Source organism: Hyperolius riggenbachi, chromosome 2 (genome assembly GCF_040937935.1).
Source record: "Hyperolius riggenbachi isolate aHypRig1 chromosome 2, aHypRig1.pri, whole genome shotgun sequence".
NCBI classification, from domain to species: Eukaryota; Metazoa; Chordata; class Amphibia; order Anura; family Hyperoliidae; genus Hyperolius; species Hyperolius riggenbachi.
The window spans coordinates 108,067,211-108,084,465 of NC_090647.1; the positions used below are offsets into that span (position 1 = coordinate 108,067,211).

The following is a 17,255-nucleotide window of genomic DNA, read 5'->3' on the forward strand; positions in this document are numbered from 1 at the left end:
AACAGATAATATACAATGCCTAGTCTTGGGTGTGAGCTCCGTGATCATCAAAACCCTGGAACTAGTCTGACATATAACAGGATGGTAACACAAATCCCTAGTCTTGGGTGTGAGCTCCGTGATCATCAACACCCTGGAACTAGTCTGACATATAACAGGATGGTAACACAAATCCCTAGTCTTGGGTATGAGCTCCGTGATCATCAACACCCTGGGACTAGTCTGACATATAACAGTATTGTAACACAAATCCCTAGTCTTGGGTGTGAGCTCCGTGATCATCAACACCCTGGAACTAGTCTGAAGTATAACAGAATGGTAAATACAGATTCTGACAAAAGGTCTGAGTGCTTCCACGTAGTGATCGCAACGGCAGACAACCAGTGAATGACCAGCACCCAGTATATATAGCATAGCGCTCTCCAGCGCCTCCCCTAAGTGCTGGACCAATGGGAACTGGTACAAGCGTCAGCTGACCGGCCTGGTCAGCTGATTCCCTTCTGGCTGTCATAAAAGTTTTGCCTCTCAGCGCGCACGCGTCCTTCTGAACCTGTGTGGACTATCAGTCCCAGCCACACCAGACATATGTTGTGTACCACCCGCCGCGCTGGACGCGGAACCAGCCGCACCGCTATCAGGGCATGCGGCGGTTTCTCCGCGTTCGGCCATACTAACAGATGTAGGCCTACGCGTGCAAACCGCCGCGTTGGACGCGGAATCAGCCGCCTTGTTCTGAGCACATGTGGCAGCTTTTCCGCGTTTCCTCACAGGCCATTTTCATTTCGCCATAATTTTCTGGAAAATTTCAAATTTTCACGCAGATTAGAATTTTATTATTTTATTATTATTTTGGATTTATATAGTACCAGCATCTTCTGTGATGCTATGAGAAAACACATTTTCACATGAATCAATATATACGCCAACAATTCACACAAAACCATATTTTTACTAAATGCATTAAAAGTCTTGGGCCATGGAAAAAACACATTTTCAAGGTACTAGAAAATGTGTACATTGCAAAAATTGCTCTATATTTTTGCAAATATTTCAGAGTCAGGCAGACATGCAAGTTTTGATGTTAAATTGACTTTGGGGAAAACCTTAGCTCATCCCTATAGTTCATCTATTTTATTTGCAAGGCTCCTAGCATTGGTTACCATGCTACATTTTCATGTTTCAGCTACATTTATTGGACCATATTAAAGTAAGGAGGAAACTTTTTACACTGTCCCCAACCCCTTCTCTAACTCTTCTTTGCATATTTACCCTAGCTTGTCCACATATTGAGTCTTTACCATCCCTCCTCCTCCCAGATCCTAGTTTAAAATCTCCTCCAACCTTCTAACCATCTTCTTCCCCAGTACAGCTGCTTAGTTCTCCAGGAGCCCCAAAACCTTCTTCCTGCAACCATTTCTTAGCCCCTTATTTAACTCCCTGAGCTCTCTCTGTTTCTCAGGTGTAGCATGTGGCACTGGTAATATTTCAGAAAATGCCAACTTGCTTTACATTTATCTCTTAAATGATGCTTTACATGTATCTCCTAATACCTTGAAATAAAATGTGAGGACCTTCCATCTCCCTATAACTTTGTCATTGGTACCAGGCCAGGTCTTCCCCAGCCCCACCCAATAATCTGTCAATTCAGTCCGTACATGCCGAACCCGAGGAGAGTGTACATATAAAAAAGGCAGCCGGAAAAAGGGCGCCAGAGATAGCCTCTAGTAGTATATCAGTAAAATTACTGATATCCTACTACTTTAACCACTTCAGCCTTTAGTATTTTTTCACCTTATGCATCCGAGCAATTTTCACCTCCCATTCATTCGCCAATAACTTTATCACTACTAATCACAATGAAATGATCTATATCTTGTTTTTTCTGCCACCAATTAGGCTTTCTTTGAGTGGTACATTTTGCTAAGAACTATTTTATTCTAAGTGCATTTTAACAAGAATATTAAGAAAAAAAAAGAAAAAAAAAATCATTATTTGTCAGTTTTCAGCCATTATAGCTTTAAAATAATACATGCTACCATAATTAAAACCCAAGTATTTTATTTGCCCATTTGTCCCGGTTATTACGCCATTTAAATTATGTCCCTATCACAATGTATGGTGCCAATATTTTAATCGGAAATAAAGGCGCATTGTTTTTAGTTTTGCGTCCATCACTATTTACAAGCTTATAATTTAAAAAAAATAATAGTAATATACCCTCTTGACATGCATATTTAAAAAAAGTTCACACCCTTGGGTAACTATTTATGTTATTTTTCATTGTAATTTTTTGTTTTAATTAAAAATGTTATTTGAGTATTTTTGAATTTGTGGGAGATAAACAGTTCTTTTTAAATGTAAAAGTGTGTCTATTTATTTAAAAAAATGTATATAGATTTGGCCATCATTTTTTTTGGCTCCCTGTAAGCTTACAGAAAGTGAATAGGGGATGTGTAACAGAACGATCGCGGTTTCTCCATAGAATCCAGCGAGCATTCTAGCGTGGACTTAGATCAATGAATGGGAACTATGCTCCCATCCATTGATCTCCGGGATAACGGAAGGCCTGCACACCCCAGCGGTTGCGGTCCTGCGAATCCCTGCGGCTATGGTTTTTTTCATGGATGTAGCTCCTACGCCCAGCATGCATTTTTGGACATAGGAGCTATGTCCTAAAAGTTAAAGTAGTTAATTACAATAGTAAAAATTGGTAATCTTTACTGATATTTTACTTTGACCTAACCTGACCCTACTCTCACACAGAACCCTTCCTCTTCCGATGCCTAACCCTAAACCTTTCCAAGTAGTGCCTAACCTTAACCCCCCCCAGTGGTGCCTAACCTACACCCTCCTGGTGCCTAACCTTAACCCCCCCCCAGTTCCTAACCTTAAACTGCCCACCCCCCATAGTTCCTTACCTTAACCCCTAAAGACCCCCACACTCCAAACACTAATGACCCCCGCAATGATAAATGCTGCAATTAGTGGCTATAAATTGGCTAAATAGAAGCTAACAGTGGCTATAAATGGTAAATAACAGCTTTGAACCTCGGGCACCCAAATTACTGTTTATAGCCGCCTGCTAATTGTCACTTCAATGTAACATTGCCAACTCCAGTACCATTTTTACCTGCTTCGACCCAATAGACAACACACTGTATGGCATTCATGGTTCCTTCAACAGATTACCCTGTGTGCTTTATAATCTAATCCCCTACCTCCATTATCTCTCTAACCTTGAGGCACTCCTAATCCCATTCTAGTTGCAGCAGTCTGTCCCCTTGTTTCTAAGGATCACATCCTGCTGCAACATCACTACTCCAAAATCATCCTCCCAAATATCACGGAAACAAGCATATTTATTAGGGAGAAACAACACAGAACTAGCCTCCTTGCACTTTTTCCCCTACCCCTTCTAGCTGTGACCCAACTAGCAGCAACCTCTTTTCTTTGCTCTAACTACTCCACCCTTCACATCCATACTGGTTTCAGTTTTCTCTCTTTTCCATGTTGTCAATGCTTCTCAGTGTTGCAAACTGTTCATTTAGCTCTCTGATCTCAACCTCTCTAATTGAGCAACACACTCACACCCAGGGGAACAGTAGGCATCAAGACATGCTTACATTTTGCAGGATGCACACTGTACTGCATTGTCTGTCCAACAGCATATCCATGATGTGGGGACTATTTTAGCAAACATAAACTTTGGTGATAAACTACTATAAGGAGTAAGAGGAGTGTAGAGAGTTGAAGAGAGGAGATGTGAATAAGATAGAGAGAGAAGACCAGTGAGACTGAAAGAGGGTGAGATAAAGCAAAGTGTGGATGGAGGAGAAAGTGACAGGAAAAGAGAGGAAGGGGAGGGAAAGAACATTTAAAGATTACATCCCAAAGTGACTAGCACCACATAACCAATTTAGTATCATAATAAGGTACACAGAGTGGGGCACAGGAGACATTTTTCATAAAATGATTTATTGTTAGAGTTTACTAAAGCTTGGCAAATCTGCACAAAGTCCCAGTACAAATGTTTGCTTGGTGATTACAGAGATGATACAAATTTGGAAAATACAATTATTAGCAGGGTTTAATAGTTAACAATACTTGAATCAGCTCCCCACTGTAGTCATGCTTCACCTGACACTTTAGGTCTCCTTAAATATCAGCAAGTGTTACTGGGACTAGCACCCTTCCATAAACTTTCAAACAACTCACAAAGAGGATTCATACATGCTGCAAAAGGGGTGGTGGTAGTAATGGAGTTCAAGACTGCTTTAATTAAAAGCTTAGCAATGGCTATCTTCCCACCATCCCTGCATAGCTGCTATAGCATACAGAAAACTGCTCGCCAATTAAAAGAGAGGAGAGGCAGAAAACCAGATTCTTCAGGAGAGCTTAACACCCACTCTCTTTCTTGTTAAAATGGGTCACTAAAAAAGGAAGTAAGGTGACATCTCCACATTGGGTTAAGGAGCATCAATCAAGAACCCAATAGAAGTTTTAATCCCTTCCTATTAATAAACAGCAGAAAGAAATATATTGGCTATTTTGGACCTTAAGAGTGCTACTTTGCGACTTTACGGGCCACGGTAAAAGACACATGACTGTAGTCACCTATGCCATTGGGTTTTGCAACTTTCATCAAGCCTGACTGTACTATTACCATCCCTGCATTAATCACTGACTCTTGCACCATTTTCTCATCCAAGGGCAGTGGGAAGCTGTGCTCCTTTACCTCGTAAAAGGCTATGTTAAGCACTGTAAACAGGACTAGCTCACCATCAACCCTCAGTCGGGAAATCATATTTCTCAGAATATTCTGGATATCTTCTACTGTCTTACTGGCAGCATTTAACATATAAACACTGAGCACACAATCAACCTCTGGTATAAGTTTAGGATCTAAAGTGGTTGTCTTGTAGTTTTCCCATGTGAAGACCCCCTGAATGGCTTTTCTCACTTCAATCTCCTTCTCCTTCCAATCTTCCCTGGAATGCAGAAAACAAATGAATTAATTTATAGCAATGCATGGACTAAAGGACAGAAATTAAACCCCAGGCACAGGCACAATAATCATCGGGCTCCATAACAATAATAATCCAGCGGTGATCCACGCAAGTGCATCAGTCGCTTACCATCTGGGCTCTGGCAGAAATAGCCAAACCCGATTGGGTCCCCTCTACTGCACAGGTGCAAGCCATCTGTGCCTGTGCAATAGAGCAGACCCAATCGGGTTTGGCTATTTCCACAGGAGCCTGAGTGGTAAGCCGCAAAGCACGCCTCTGGAATATTATTGTTGTGGTCTGTTTGGGGGTCTGTACGCTGAACCACGCTGGCTAAAGAGGATGGATTGAGCCTCATTTGGATCCAGAGGCTTCCACCTCCCAAGGTAATTATCCGTTTTATAACTTTTTAAAACTTACAGCTCCTCTGTAGGCTCCAATACTCTACTGCATATGATTTGCTACTTTCTAGTATGTTTATTACAATTAATCCCTGTACACATGGGAGGATCTCTGTCGCCCAAGAGATCATGTATCGATCCCTGCCAGGTGGCAGACACTCTACAGACGTGTTTTCAGTCTCCTGGCTAGCAACTGGTCTGTTGCTATGCAAGGGAGGGGGGACGGGGGAAAGTGGAGGGACAACAAGCAATGTGTGATGGAGCTAATTCCCCCAGGAGGGGGATTAGGGAGAACAATGGCCTCAATTCACTATGCTTATCTCCTGTCTTTAATAACGTTTCTAGAGTTTTCACCATGGTGATAAGTAGAGATGGCCCGAACAGTTCGCCGGTGAACGGTTCCCGGCGAACTTCCGTAGTTCGCGATCTTGGAGAACCACGAACTTTTCCGGAAGTTTGGTTCGCATATGGTTCCCCATAGTGTATCATTAGGGTCAACTTTGACCCTCTACCTCACAGTCAGCAGGCACATTGTAGTCAATTAGGCTACACTCCCTCCTGGAGCCACTCCCCCCTTATAAAAGGCAGGCAGCATCAGACATTGGACTCAATCGTGTGCCTGCAGTAATTAGAGAAGGGATAGCTGCTGCAGACTCTTATAGGGAAAGCTTAGTTAGGCTCCTGTAGGCTTGTTAGCTTGCTCCTGGCTGATTATTATTGCTAAAAAGCACCCCTCAACAGCTCTTTTGAGAGCTAATCTTGTTCTTGTGATCTCTTTTTTTTTGTTTTTTGCGTGTGTCCCACTGACACTTGTGTTGCATAGACAGCCTTGGTAATTCCTACTAAGTGTGCCACTGCCAGGCCCAGCACATTCAGTGGCTACCTGTGTGTGTGACAGGTGCACATTGTAATACCCATCACTGCATATACCTACTTCCTGTTGTTTACTTCAGTGCACCCACCTACCTACGTGAGTGCACACAGTGTCACTGAGCCTGTCCGGAACCTGTCTGTGTGTGACAGGTGCACATTGTAATACCCATCACTGCATATATCTACTACCTGTTGTTCACTATAGTGCACCCACCTACCTATGTGAGTGCACGCAGTGTCACTGAGCCTATCTGCTACCTGTCTGTGTGTGACAGGTGCACATTGTAATACCCATCACTGCATATACCTACCTGACAGTCACTGTTGTTCTATTATTGAGCTACCACAGCCCGGCGACCATATGGACTGGAAAACTGCCACGGCCTGCACTCTGGCCATGGTGCGCACCAGTCCAGCACGGCCGTCACTAAACAAACAGCTGTTTGCGGTGCGTTACACAGTGAGTTTGGTGTGTCAGTGTGAAGCAGTACTCTAATTACACTCCCTGATTGATGTATACACATGCAAGATGTTTTAAAGCACTTTAAGCCTGCAATTTAGCATGCAATGTGATTTCTGCCCTTAAAACGCTGCTTTGCGTCAAATCCAGATTTTTCCCCGGGACTTTTGGCATCCATCCCACTCCGCCATGCCCCCCTCCAGGTGTTAGACCCCTTGAAACATCTTTTCCATCACTTTTCTGGCCAGCATAAGTGTTTTTAGTTTTCAAAGTTCGCCTCCCCATTGAAGTCTATTGCGGTTTGCGAAAGTTCGTGCAAACTGAACTTTTGCGGAAGTTCGCAAACCGAAAATCGGAGGTTCGGGCCATCTCTAGTGATAAGGCATGTAGTATTCAGGAAACATTTTATCTCAGGCAAACCTAAAGTTAACTCTTCTGTCTATAAGTTAACTCTTCAATCCTTAAAATAACTCCAGAATTCTAAAGTTAAAGACATGCTGTTAATTAACTGCCTGTGAAAATAACTACAAAGGAGGTAACTTAACTACAGAGGAGGCAACTTAACTATAGAGGAGGTAACTTAACTACAGGGGAGGTAACTTAACTACAGAGGATGTAACTTAAGGAATGAAGAGATAAGATAACTCTCTCACTGTGCAGTGGGAAGTTTACGCTTGCCTTATTATCTCCAGCATGAGCTTAGTGAATTAAGGCCAATGTGATTGTGCGGTGCTCGGGCATCAGTTGTCGTGCGCCACTGTACATATGCTGGTTTGACTACCGTTTAGACCAGCGTGTGTACGTAGCTTTACTGAGTGAATGCTTGGTGTGAGTGCAGCTGAAATTCTACAAATCTGTTGCCTTCAGATTAAGAAATCATCTATCATGTAATGATGAACATCTACATAATCTATATATATAAAATCGGATGTATGTATGTATGTGTGTGTGTATGTGTGTGTGTATGTGCCGCGATCACGCAAAAACGGCTTGACGGATTTGAACGAAACTTGGTATGCAGATCCCTTACTACCTGGGATGATAGGTTCTGGGGGTCTCGCGGCCCCCCTGTACACCTGGGCGGAGCTACAAACAGCAAATCAGATTTCACCCATTCAAGTCAATGGAAAAAATGGAAAAGGCTGCCATTCTCGCAGTATTCAAGCCAGAGTCCCCACACTTGGCACAGTTGGTCACTTGGTGACCGAGGTTACAAATCCAGGAAAAGTGGGCAGAGCATAAAACAGCCAATCAAATTTCAGCCATTCATTTTAAATGGAAAAATGTAAACTGCAGCCATTCTTAGACTGTTAACCGCAGGGGTCTCAAATTTGACACAGTTGGTCACTGGGTGAATGTGATTAAGATTCAAGAAAATGGGTGGAGCCTACAACAGCCAATCAAAATTCACATGTTAATTTTCAAGGGGAATATTTAAACTGCTGCTATTCTTACACTTTTAATGGCAGAGGCTTCAAACTTGCTACAGTCGGTCATTGGGTGACTGGGGTCCAAATTCACTAAAGGGGCGGGGCCACATACAGCCAATCAGATTTCTTTGGTGGATAAACTGCTTCCATTCACACATTTTTGATGCCAGGAACCTGACAGCTCACAAACTTAGTCATTGAGTGACTGTGTGTCAAGGTTACAAAAAGTGGGTGGAGCCAAAACAACTTTTACCGGGAAAATATAAACTGCAGCCATTCTTACAACGTTAATGGCAGGGTTCTCAAACTTTGCACAGTTGGTCATTGGGTGACAGATTAAGATTTTGGAAGGTGGGTGGAGCCTACAACAGCCAATAAAAATTCACCTAATGGTTTTCAAAGGGAATATTTCATCTGCTACCATGCTCTTATACTGGTAATAGCAGATGCCTCAAACCTGGTACAGTTGGTCACTGGGTGACTAGGGTCCAAATTCAGGAAGGGGGCAGAGCCACAAACAGCCAGATTTGTTTATTTTTCAATGGGAATATACAAAGTATTGATACCAAGGACCCCAAAGCTGATAAACTTGATAATTGAGTGACTGTATGTCAAGGTTAGAAAAAGTGGGCGGTGCCAACAACTTCATTTTTTACATTGCAGGGTTCCCAACCTTTACACAATTGGCCACTGGGTGACTGGGATGAATATTCAGAAATGTGGGTGGAGCCTAAAACAGCCAATCAAAATGTACCTATTGATTTTCAAGGGGAATATTCACATTGCTACCATTCTTACACTGTTAGTGGCAGAGGCCTCAAACCTGATACAGTCAGTCATTCGGTGACTGGGGTCCAAATTCACTAAAGGGGTGGAGCCACAAACAGCCAATCAGATTTGTTAGATTGATTTCAGCCATTCTGTTATTGGCAGGGTTCTCAAACGTGACACAGTTGGCCACTGGGTGACTGGGACTAATATTCAGAAAAGTGGGTGGAGCCTACAGCAGCCAATCAAAATTCACCTTTTGATTTTCAAGGGGAATATTTGCATTGCTGCCATTCATGCACTCTTAATGGCAGAGGCCTACCATGTGCTACAGTCAGTCACTGGGAGACTGGGGTTTAAATTCTGAAGGGAGCGGGGCAAAAACAGCCAATCAGATTTGTTTAATTTCAATGGTTAAATGCAACTTATTGATGCCAAAGACCCCAAAGCTCATAAACTTGGTCATTAAGTGACTGTATGTCAAGATTAGAAATAGTGGGCGGAGCCAAAAACAACTAACTTACATTAAATGTAAACTGCAGCTTTTCTTACACTGTTAATGGCAGGGTTTTCAAACTTCACACAGTTGGTCACTGGGTGACTAGGATTTATATTCAGAAAAGTAGGTGGAGCCTACAAGAGCCAATCAAAATTCACCTATTGATTTTCAAGGGGAATATTGAAACTGCAGCCATTCTCACACTGTTAATAGCAGAGGCCTCAAACCTGCTACAGTCGGTCGCAGGGGAGGACTGGGACCTTTTGGCCTGGGGGGAAAACACAAACTAGAGGCCCGTTTTCACGGCAGCCCCAGCCCAAATGACATCACACACGTGCCCCACGTGCTATATGTCGGTAGTCACGTGGGAAATACAGCAAGGACACTCGAGGGACAGCGTGACAGGTAAAGTATGAATGCACTGGCTCCGGGGGGCACATAATACATTTTGAGTTACAACGGTTAGGGTTTCTATCACTTACACAAGTCCTGCAAGCAGCCCTTCTGGAGTCTAGGGACTGTCTGTAAGCAGCCCTTCTGGAGTCTAGGGACTGTCGAAAACTTTTCAACCTAGACAATATCTTATGTAGCTGTGCACATGCAGTTAACAATGGTGAGAGACCAGACAGATTTTTTTTTCCCACGGACCCTGCAGGCAAGTCTCTGCTCTGTATCATGCTGTGTATACTTACTAGCTTGCCCGTCCTGCAATTGCTCTGTAATTGGGCATTTATTTCCCTCATTCAGCCTTGTGTTTCACATTGCCTTATACAAAAACCTGAATTCACCAGGCACAGTGCCAGCCCTAAATCACTAAATGAGAGGCAGCCTGGGGGGAAATCTCCCCCCGTCCCCCCTGGCCAGTCCTCCCCTGATCGGTCGTTAAGTGTTTGGGGTTCAAATTCAGTAAAGGGGCGGAGCCAAAAACAGCCAGATTTCTTTGCTGGATAAACTGCTTTTATTAGCACAATTTTGATGCCAGGAACCCAAAAGCTCACAAACTTGCTGATTGAGTAGTGACTGTGTGTCAAGGTTACAAAAAGTGGGTGGAGTTAAAAACAAATTTTTCTGGGAAATTGTAAACTGCAGCCCTTCTTCACTGTTAATTCTCAAACTCAGCATAGCTGGTTACTGGGTGACTGGGATTAATATTCAGAAAAGTGGGTGGAGCCTAAAATGCCAATCAAAAATCACATGTCACTTTTCAGGGAGAATATTAAAATTGCTGCCATTCTTGCACTGTTAATGACCCATGCCTCAAACCTGGTACAGTCGGTCATTGGGTCACTGAGGTTCAAATTCAGAAAAGGGGACAGAGCCACAAACAGTGAATCAGATTTGAAATTATTGATGCCAAGGACCCCAAAACTCACAAACTTGGGCATTGAGAAATGGCTTTGTGGCCAGGTTACAAAAAGTGGGCGGAGCCAAAAACAAATTTCACTGGGAAAGTGTAAACTGCAGCCCTTCTTACACTGTTTATTTCAGGGTTCCCAATCTTTGCCCAGATGGTCACTGAGTGACAGAGATTAATATTCAGGCAAGTGGGTGGAGCCTATAATGGCCAATCAAAATTCACCTGTTGATTTTCAAGTGGAATATTTAAATTGCTGCCATTTTTACACTGTTAATAGCAGATGCCTCAAACCTGCTACAGTTGGTCATTGGGTGACTGGGGTTAAAATGCTGGAGAGGGGTGGAGCCATAAACAGCCTATCTGATTTGTTTAATTTCTATGGGAATATACAAATTATTGATGCCAAGGACAAGGACCCCAAAGCTCAGAAACTTGGTCATTGAGTGTTTGTGTGTTAGGGTTAGAAAGTGGGTGGAGCCAACACCAGTCAAATACATACCCGGGAAACGCCGGGTCATCAGTGGGTGAAGACAAATACAAATTTCACTGGGAAAATGTAAACTGCAGCCATTCTGTTAATGGCAGGGTTTTTAAACTTTGCACAGTTGGTCACAGGGTGACTGGGATTAATATTCAGAAAAGTGGGTGGAGCCTACAAAAGTGAATCAAACTTCACCTGTTGCTTTTCAAGGGGAATATTTAATTGCTACCATTCTTGAACTGTTGATGGCGCAGGCCTCAAACCTGGTGCAGTTGGTGACTGGGGTTCAATTTCAGAAAAGGGGGTGGAGCCACACACAGCCAATCAGATTTGTTTCATTTCAATGCAGATTATTGATACCAAAGGCCGCAAAGCTCACAAACTTGGTCAGTGAGTAATTGTGTGTTAGGGTTAGAAAAAGTAGGCGGAGCCAACACCAGCCAAATACATACACGGGCAACGCCGGGCAATCAGCTAGTGAAGTTTAAAGAGACACTGAAGCGAAGAAAAAAAAATGATATAATGATTTGTATGTGTAGTACAGCTAAGAAATAAAACATTAGGAGCAGAGACATAAGTCTAATATTGTTTCCAGTACAGGAAGAGTTAAGAAACTCCAGTTGTTATCTATGCAAAAGAGCCATTGAGCTCCACAACTTTCAAAGTCGCAGAGAGCTCTGTCTTCGGAAGCTTGTTATCTCAACTGTCAGTCACTGTATTTTCTTTTTCTCTGCCAGAGGACAGGTCAATAGTTCACTGGCCTGCTCTGTAAAATTATTTAGAATTCTGAGTAGTATGTAAACTGCAAATATTAGAGAATGATGCAATGTTAAAAAAAACCCATTATATAACGGAAAATAAAAATATGAGAATATTATCTTTGCTACTAATGTTCTAGTAATTAAACAACTAATTCATTGTATCATAATTTTTTTTCCCGCTTTAGTGTCTCTTTAAGGTTTGTTGGACTGTTATGTCATCCAGTGTTCTTCAGTGTCCTCTATGTCAGAAATACCTTAGTAAAAATAACCCCAGGGAGTCTCTTAGAGATAAGAAATTCATATGTTTGGATATTTATTTATTTTTTTCAAAATTACAAGTTTCCTTTAATGTCTGAGCCTGAGATGTGCAGTTGTGTATCATCTACATGTAAGTGATATTGAAATACAAATGAGTTAAATAAGTTGCCAAGACCATGCGTGTAGATTGAAAAGAGGAGAAGGGGCAAGTACAGATCCCTAACATACTTCCACAGACAAAGGATTTGTAGAGGAGATCCGATGTGAGGAGACTGTGAAAAACCTTAAATAGAGCCAGAGAGATAGGCAGATATCCATGAGAGAATGAGGCCCTTTATGTCTACAGATGAAAGTCTCTGAAGGAGTACGGTGTAATCAATGGTATCAAATGCAGAGAACAGGTCAGGAAGGATGAGTAAGGAATAATAGCCTTTGGATTGAGCTGTAAGAAGATAACTGGCTATTTTAGAAACAGTGGTTTCTGTAGAGTGGTTGTGCAAAAAAAGCCAAACCGACACTGATGAGGCAGGGAGTTAAAAGATAAATATTTTCTTAATGAAGCATATATGTGGTGTTCAAGTATTTGGATGCAAAGGGGAGTAGTGACACAGGGTGGCAGCTAGAGAGTGTGGTGGTATCTACAAATGTTTTTTAAGAAGTAGTGGTGTCGCAACAGCTTTTTTTTAAGTGAGGATGGGAAGATATCAGTGGAAAGGCACATATTAAGTATTGATGTTAGTACAGGGATGAAGACTGTGGAATGAGATGAGATCCAAAGAACAGGTGTTTAGATGGGATGTTAAAGTCACCACAATAATTCTCTTTTAAAGTCTTTATAGCATAAGAACGAATCACAGTGTACTCCAGAAATAAGGCTTACAAAACAGCACAAATGTGGGTACTTACCTCCAGAGGCTTTCCTCATCGCCCTTCTCCTTGTCGTTCCAGTGCTGAAACCCCTGCTCGTACCAAGCAGGCGCAGACAGCTTGCAACTGCACAGTAGAACAGAACTGAACTGGCTTGACTTTTTATGCCTAGCCTGAGCAACATCTCTGAGCTGTCTGTTCCTGTGCTGTGTGGGCGAGCTCCATGGAACTTTGGGGGTCCCAGAGCTGGAACAGAGGGATAGAGAGCGATGGGAGAAGCCTCTGGAGGATCCAAAAGGCTTCCTTCTCCCGAGGTAAGTATCTAAATTATTAAGCTAAGGATCTCCCAGGTTTACTTTAATGCACACAACATTGGGTTAATAATTGCTTTGAAGACAAGTCACAGAAAGTGTAGATAATGTTGAGTTTGTACCAACATACCTGTTTCCATCTAATTGGCAGACCTGTTTGGCGGCATTTGACCAGTCAGTAGCGTTTTCACTCTTACCCAGCCACGCTTGAAAGTGTTCCATGTGGTCCTCTGAGACTTTAACCACATAGATATCCTTGAATGTTTTAGCAAGTGGTAATAACTGAAACACTGTTGCTCCAGTACTGAAGTCAAGCAACTTTGATCCCTTCAGTAATCCTATGAGGGAAAGAAATTGGAGTAGCTGAGTAACTACGACTGAAGAACATTAAGGTCTACTGACATGTATGCATAGAGACTCATCAGGTGCTTTCATTATCAATTCTGTCTTGGAAGAATGGCAGATGGAAAAGATATCAGGGCATAATAACATCTTCTCACTTTTTATTAAAGGGGTTCTGTGGAGTTTAAAAACACAGACACTTACCTGGGGCTTCTATCGGCACCCTGTAGCCGTCATGCCCCGCGCCGCCCTCCTAGGATTCTCCGTTCACCGCCCCTGGCACCGGTCAATTATTCGTCTAACAAGACAAATAGTGCACGCTCCCGCTCACGTCTCCGGTAGCTTACTGTGCAGACACAGTAAGCCCATGGCTTTGCAGCCGCTGTCTCGCTGAAGGGATAATTAGACCGGGCCCGGCGGTAGGGAACGGAGGATCGTAGGAGGATGGCGCGGGACATGATGGCTACAGGGGGCCGATGCCCCAGGTAAGTGTCTGTTTATGTTTTTTTTTTTTTTATACTCCAGAGAACTCCTTTAATGTTAAAGGCTACCTGAGGAAACATGTGACATGATGAGATAGACATGTGTAGGTACAGTCCAAATCCTACAGAGAACTAGGCTCTATCCACTTTTACTCACTTAAAAGGACACCTGAAGTGATAGGTATATGGATGCTGTCATATTTATTTCCTTTTAAACAATACCAGTCTCCTGGTTATTTTGCTAATACTCTGCTTCTGTTACTTTTAGCCATAGACCCTGAATAAGCATGCGGCAGATCAGGCGTTTTTAATATTTTTGTCAAACTTATTAGCTGCATGGTTGTTTCTGGTGTGATTAAGGCACTACTACAGACAAATAGATTAGTAGGGCTGCAAGGCAACTGGTATTATTTAAAAGGTAATAAATATGACAGCCTCCATATTTTTTTCGCTTCAGGTTCCCTTTAAGTGTTAAACATCCAGGGTTCCGAGGATCGGTTCCCACTTATCTTCATGTCATGCGTGGCCAGCGGGAGCGGACAGTATAATGTCCGCTCTGATGGTCCACAATGATGTAGCTGGAGCCCGGGGCAAATGTCCTCCCCCGTAGGCTATATGGGGGAATGCATCTGCCTAGCCCTGGATTATCGCAGACTGCACAGAAGTGTTGTCCGCTTACTGCAACGGATCCCAACGGCCTGCATAGACTCTGGAGTCTGCCTTTAGCTGAAAGCTGCTGCTGTTGCAGCAGATGATTTGCACACTGGGGGGCCCACTGTGGGTCTCTGAGAGGCCCGCTGCAGACCCCCAAATTGCTGTTGGGCTCCCTGTGGCCATGGGCCCCATAGCAGTTGCTACCATTGCTATGGTGATCCCTACGCCACTGCTCTTGATTCCCAACCTGTGACGCAAGCGATCTGCCTGGAGGATCAACTCACCCCCAGTGATGGCCAACTTCATTGTGCATGCCGCTTCCCTGGCACTGAATGATGCTCCGCACGTGCCTCTCTGTCATCCTCCCCCCCGCATGTTAACAAAGCACTCGCACCTGTGAAGCATAGCTCAACGATGTTGCCCAAGTGGATCATCTATCAAAGGTGTTTATGCACCTAACCTACATTTTTGACATTTACATGTAAAATAAGACCATGGAATTCCAGAAAAATCCTATAAAGGATTAGGAATACAATTGTTTATCTCATCAGTTATATGCACTTCAGGTTTGGTTGAAGAAAGATCAAAGTAAGCAGATTTTGTAGCCTTTTTTCCCCATAACTCATCTTTTCATTGGTATATACATTTCCTTCTATAGCTCAAGTGATGTGCACATGCCTGAACAAGACTGACTTAAAGTGGACCTAAACGCTTGCACAGGACAGAAGGAAAACATATAGAAATGCACCCTGTATGTATTTAGAGAGTTTAGCCTGTCTAATTCCCCCTCATCTGTGACTAAACACAAGTTGTAATTTGATCTCTCCTCTGTGTCACCTGACTGGCACGACAGATAAGGCAGATAAACTTATTTGTAAACACAGGATGTTAACAATATGTCTGCTTCCATGAAAGCAGGATGTAGTAACAGTGCAGATTTATTGATTTGTATCAACTGTAACAAATATTTTTTTTTCTTTAGAGGTTATTATGCTGTTGCGTATCTTTTAGAGCAGAGAGGAAGTTCTGAGTCCAGGTCCTCTTTAATAAATTAAAGATGTATTCAGAAACCCTCTTGCACTATTAGCAATCTCTTAATGTGGTCCATCAGCAGTTAAGCCCAGTACACACCTTCAACATTCATTGGCCAATGACGTGCCAATTTTACCATCTCCAGGTAGTATGAGGGTCAACAGTTTTGAAAGGACCACTGTCGTGAAAATCATAAAATGTAAAATATATATAAACATATACATATAAGAAGTAGGTTTCTTCCAGAGTAAAATGAGCCATGAATTACTTTTCCCCTATGTTGATGTCACTTGCAGAAAGTAGTAGAAATCTGACATTACCTACAGGTTTTGGACTAGCCCATCTCATGAGGAAGGGGGGGGGAGGGGCTGCAGGATACCTGCAGATGTTCTGGTGTCTATACTTGTGCCTGGCCCCAGACACTGCACCAGCCCTGGTCTGACGGGGTATTCCAGGCAGCTGTCATCCCCCCTGCGCTTGCCTCTGTACACTGTGTTTCCCTGAAAATAAGACTTTTTTTTGCTCCAAAAGTTGTGCTAGGGCTTATTTTCAGGGGATGTCTTATATTTCTATGGAATGGTGCTTTACCCTGCACTGATTTTGCTGGGGATGTCACCAACTTCAGTTAACTGGTATTGGTTGATTGTATCAGGTATTTTTGAGGTAGGGCTTATAATTTTAGCATGCTTGAAATAGAAATTGAAAATAGTGGCTTGTTTTTGGGGTAGCACTCATTTTAGGGTGTGTGTGTGTGTGTGTGTGTGTGTGTGTGTGTGTGTGTGTGTGTGTGTATTAGATAGGAAGGCTAACACAATACAATAATCTAATGCTATAGTTAGATGGAGCAACTTTTAACTAGACTTATTTTAAGGTCCAAATGTCAGTAGATAGCACAAAACCAATAATAATCTAATAAATCATTTAAGGTATCTAGTATACATCTGATGATAACAGAGTGGAGTTGTATGTACCACTCTACATATAATCTAGGAAGTAATGATACCTCCTCATCACCACCACCATCAATGCCTGCTTGCTGCATACCTTTTGAAACCATCCTGTGCAGTTCCCTCAAAGGGAAGCCCACACACTCACCAACCATAGGCACCTGCCCATGAGAAAAGTGAGTCTCGACAAAGTCCTTTGCATCTAAGGCTTTATCATGGCTACTCTTCTTATCACTGGTAGCTTCGGTACTCATTGCCAATGTGGAAGATCTTCTGTCTGCTGTGCTGTGCAAGTATCACTCCTCTTCCACCGATTTTCACGTTTTATC

At 42.8% G+C, this 17,255-nt stretch overlaps 1 protein-coding gene across 1 annotated transcript; it reads right to left on the reverse strand.

Annotated features, from left to right (window-relative positions):
- Positions 1 to 4,042: 4,042 nt before the first annotated feature.
- Positions 4,043 to 17,042, reverse strand: LOC137544019 (nicotinamide N-methyltransferase-like). The gene is made up of 3 exons (XM_068265086.1): positions 17,024 to 17,042; positions 13,600 to 13,807; positions 4,043 to 4,988 (listed from the first exon to the last, which is right to left on the reverse strand). The coding sequence occupies exons 1-3, from the start codon at positions 17,034 to 17,036 to the stop codon at positions 4,565 to 4,567; spliced, it is 645 nt and encodes a 214-aa protein (XP_068121187.1). The 5' UTR covers positions 17,037 to 17,042; the 3' UTR covers positions 4,043 to 4,564.
- Positions 17,043 to 17,255: the final 213 nt, after the last annotated feature.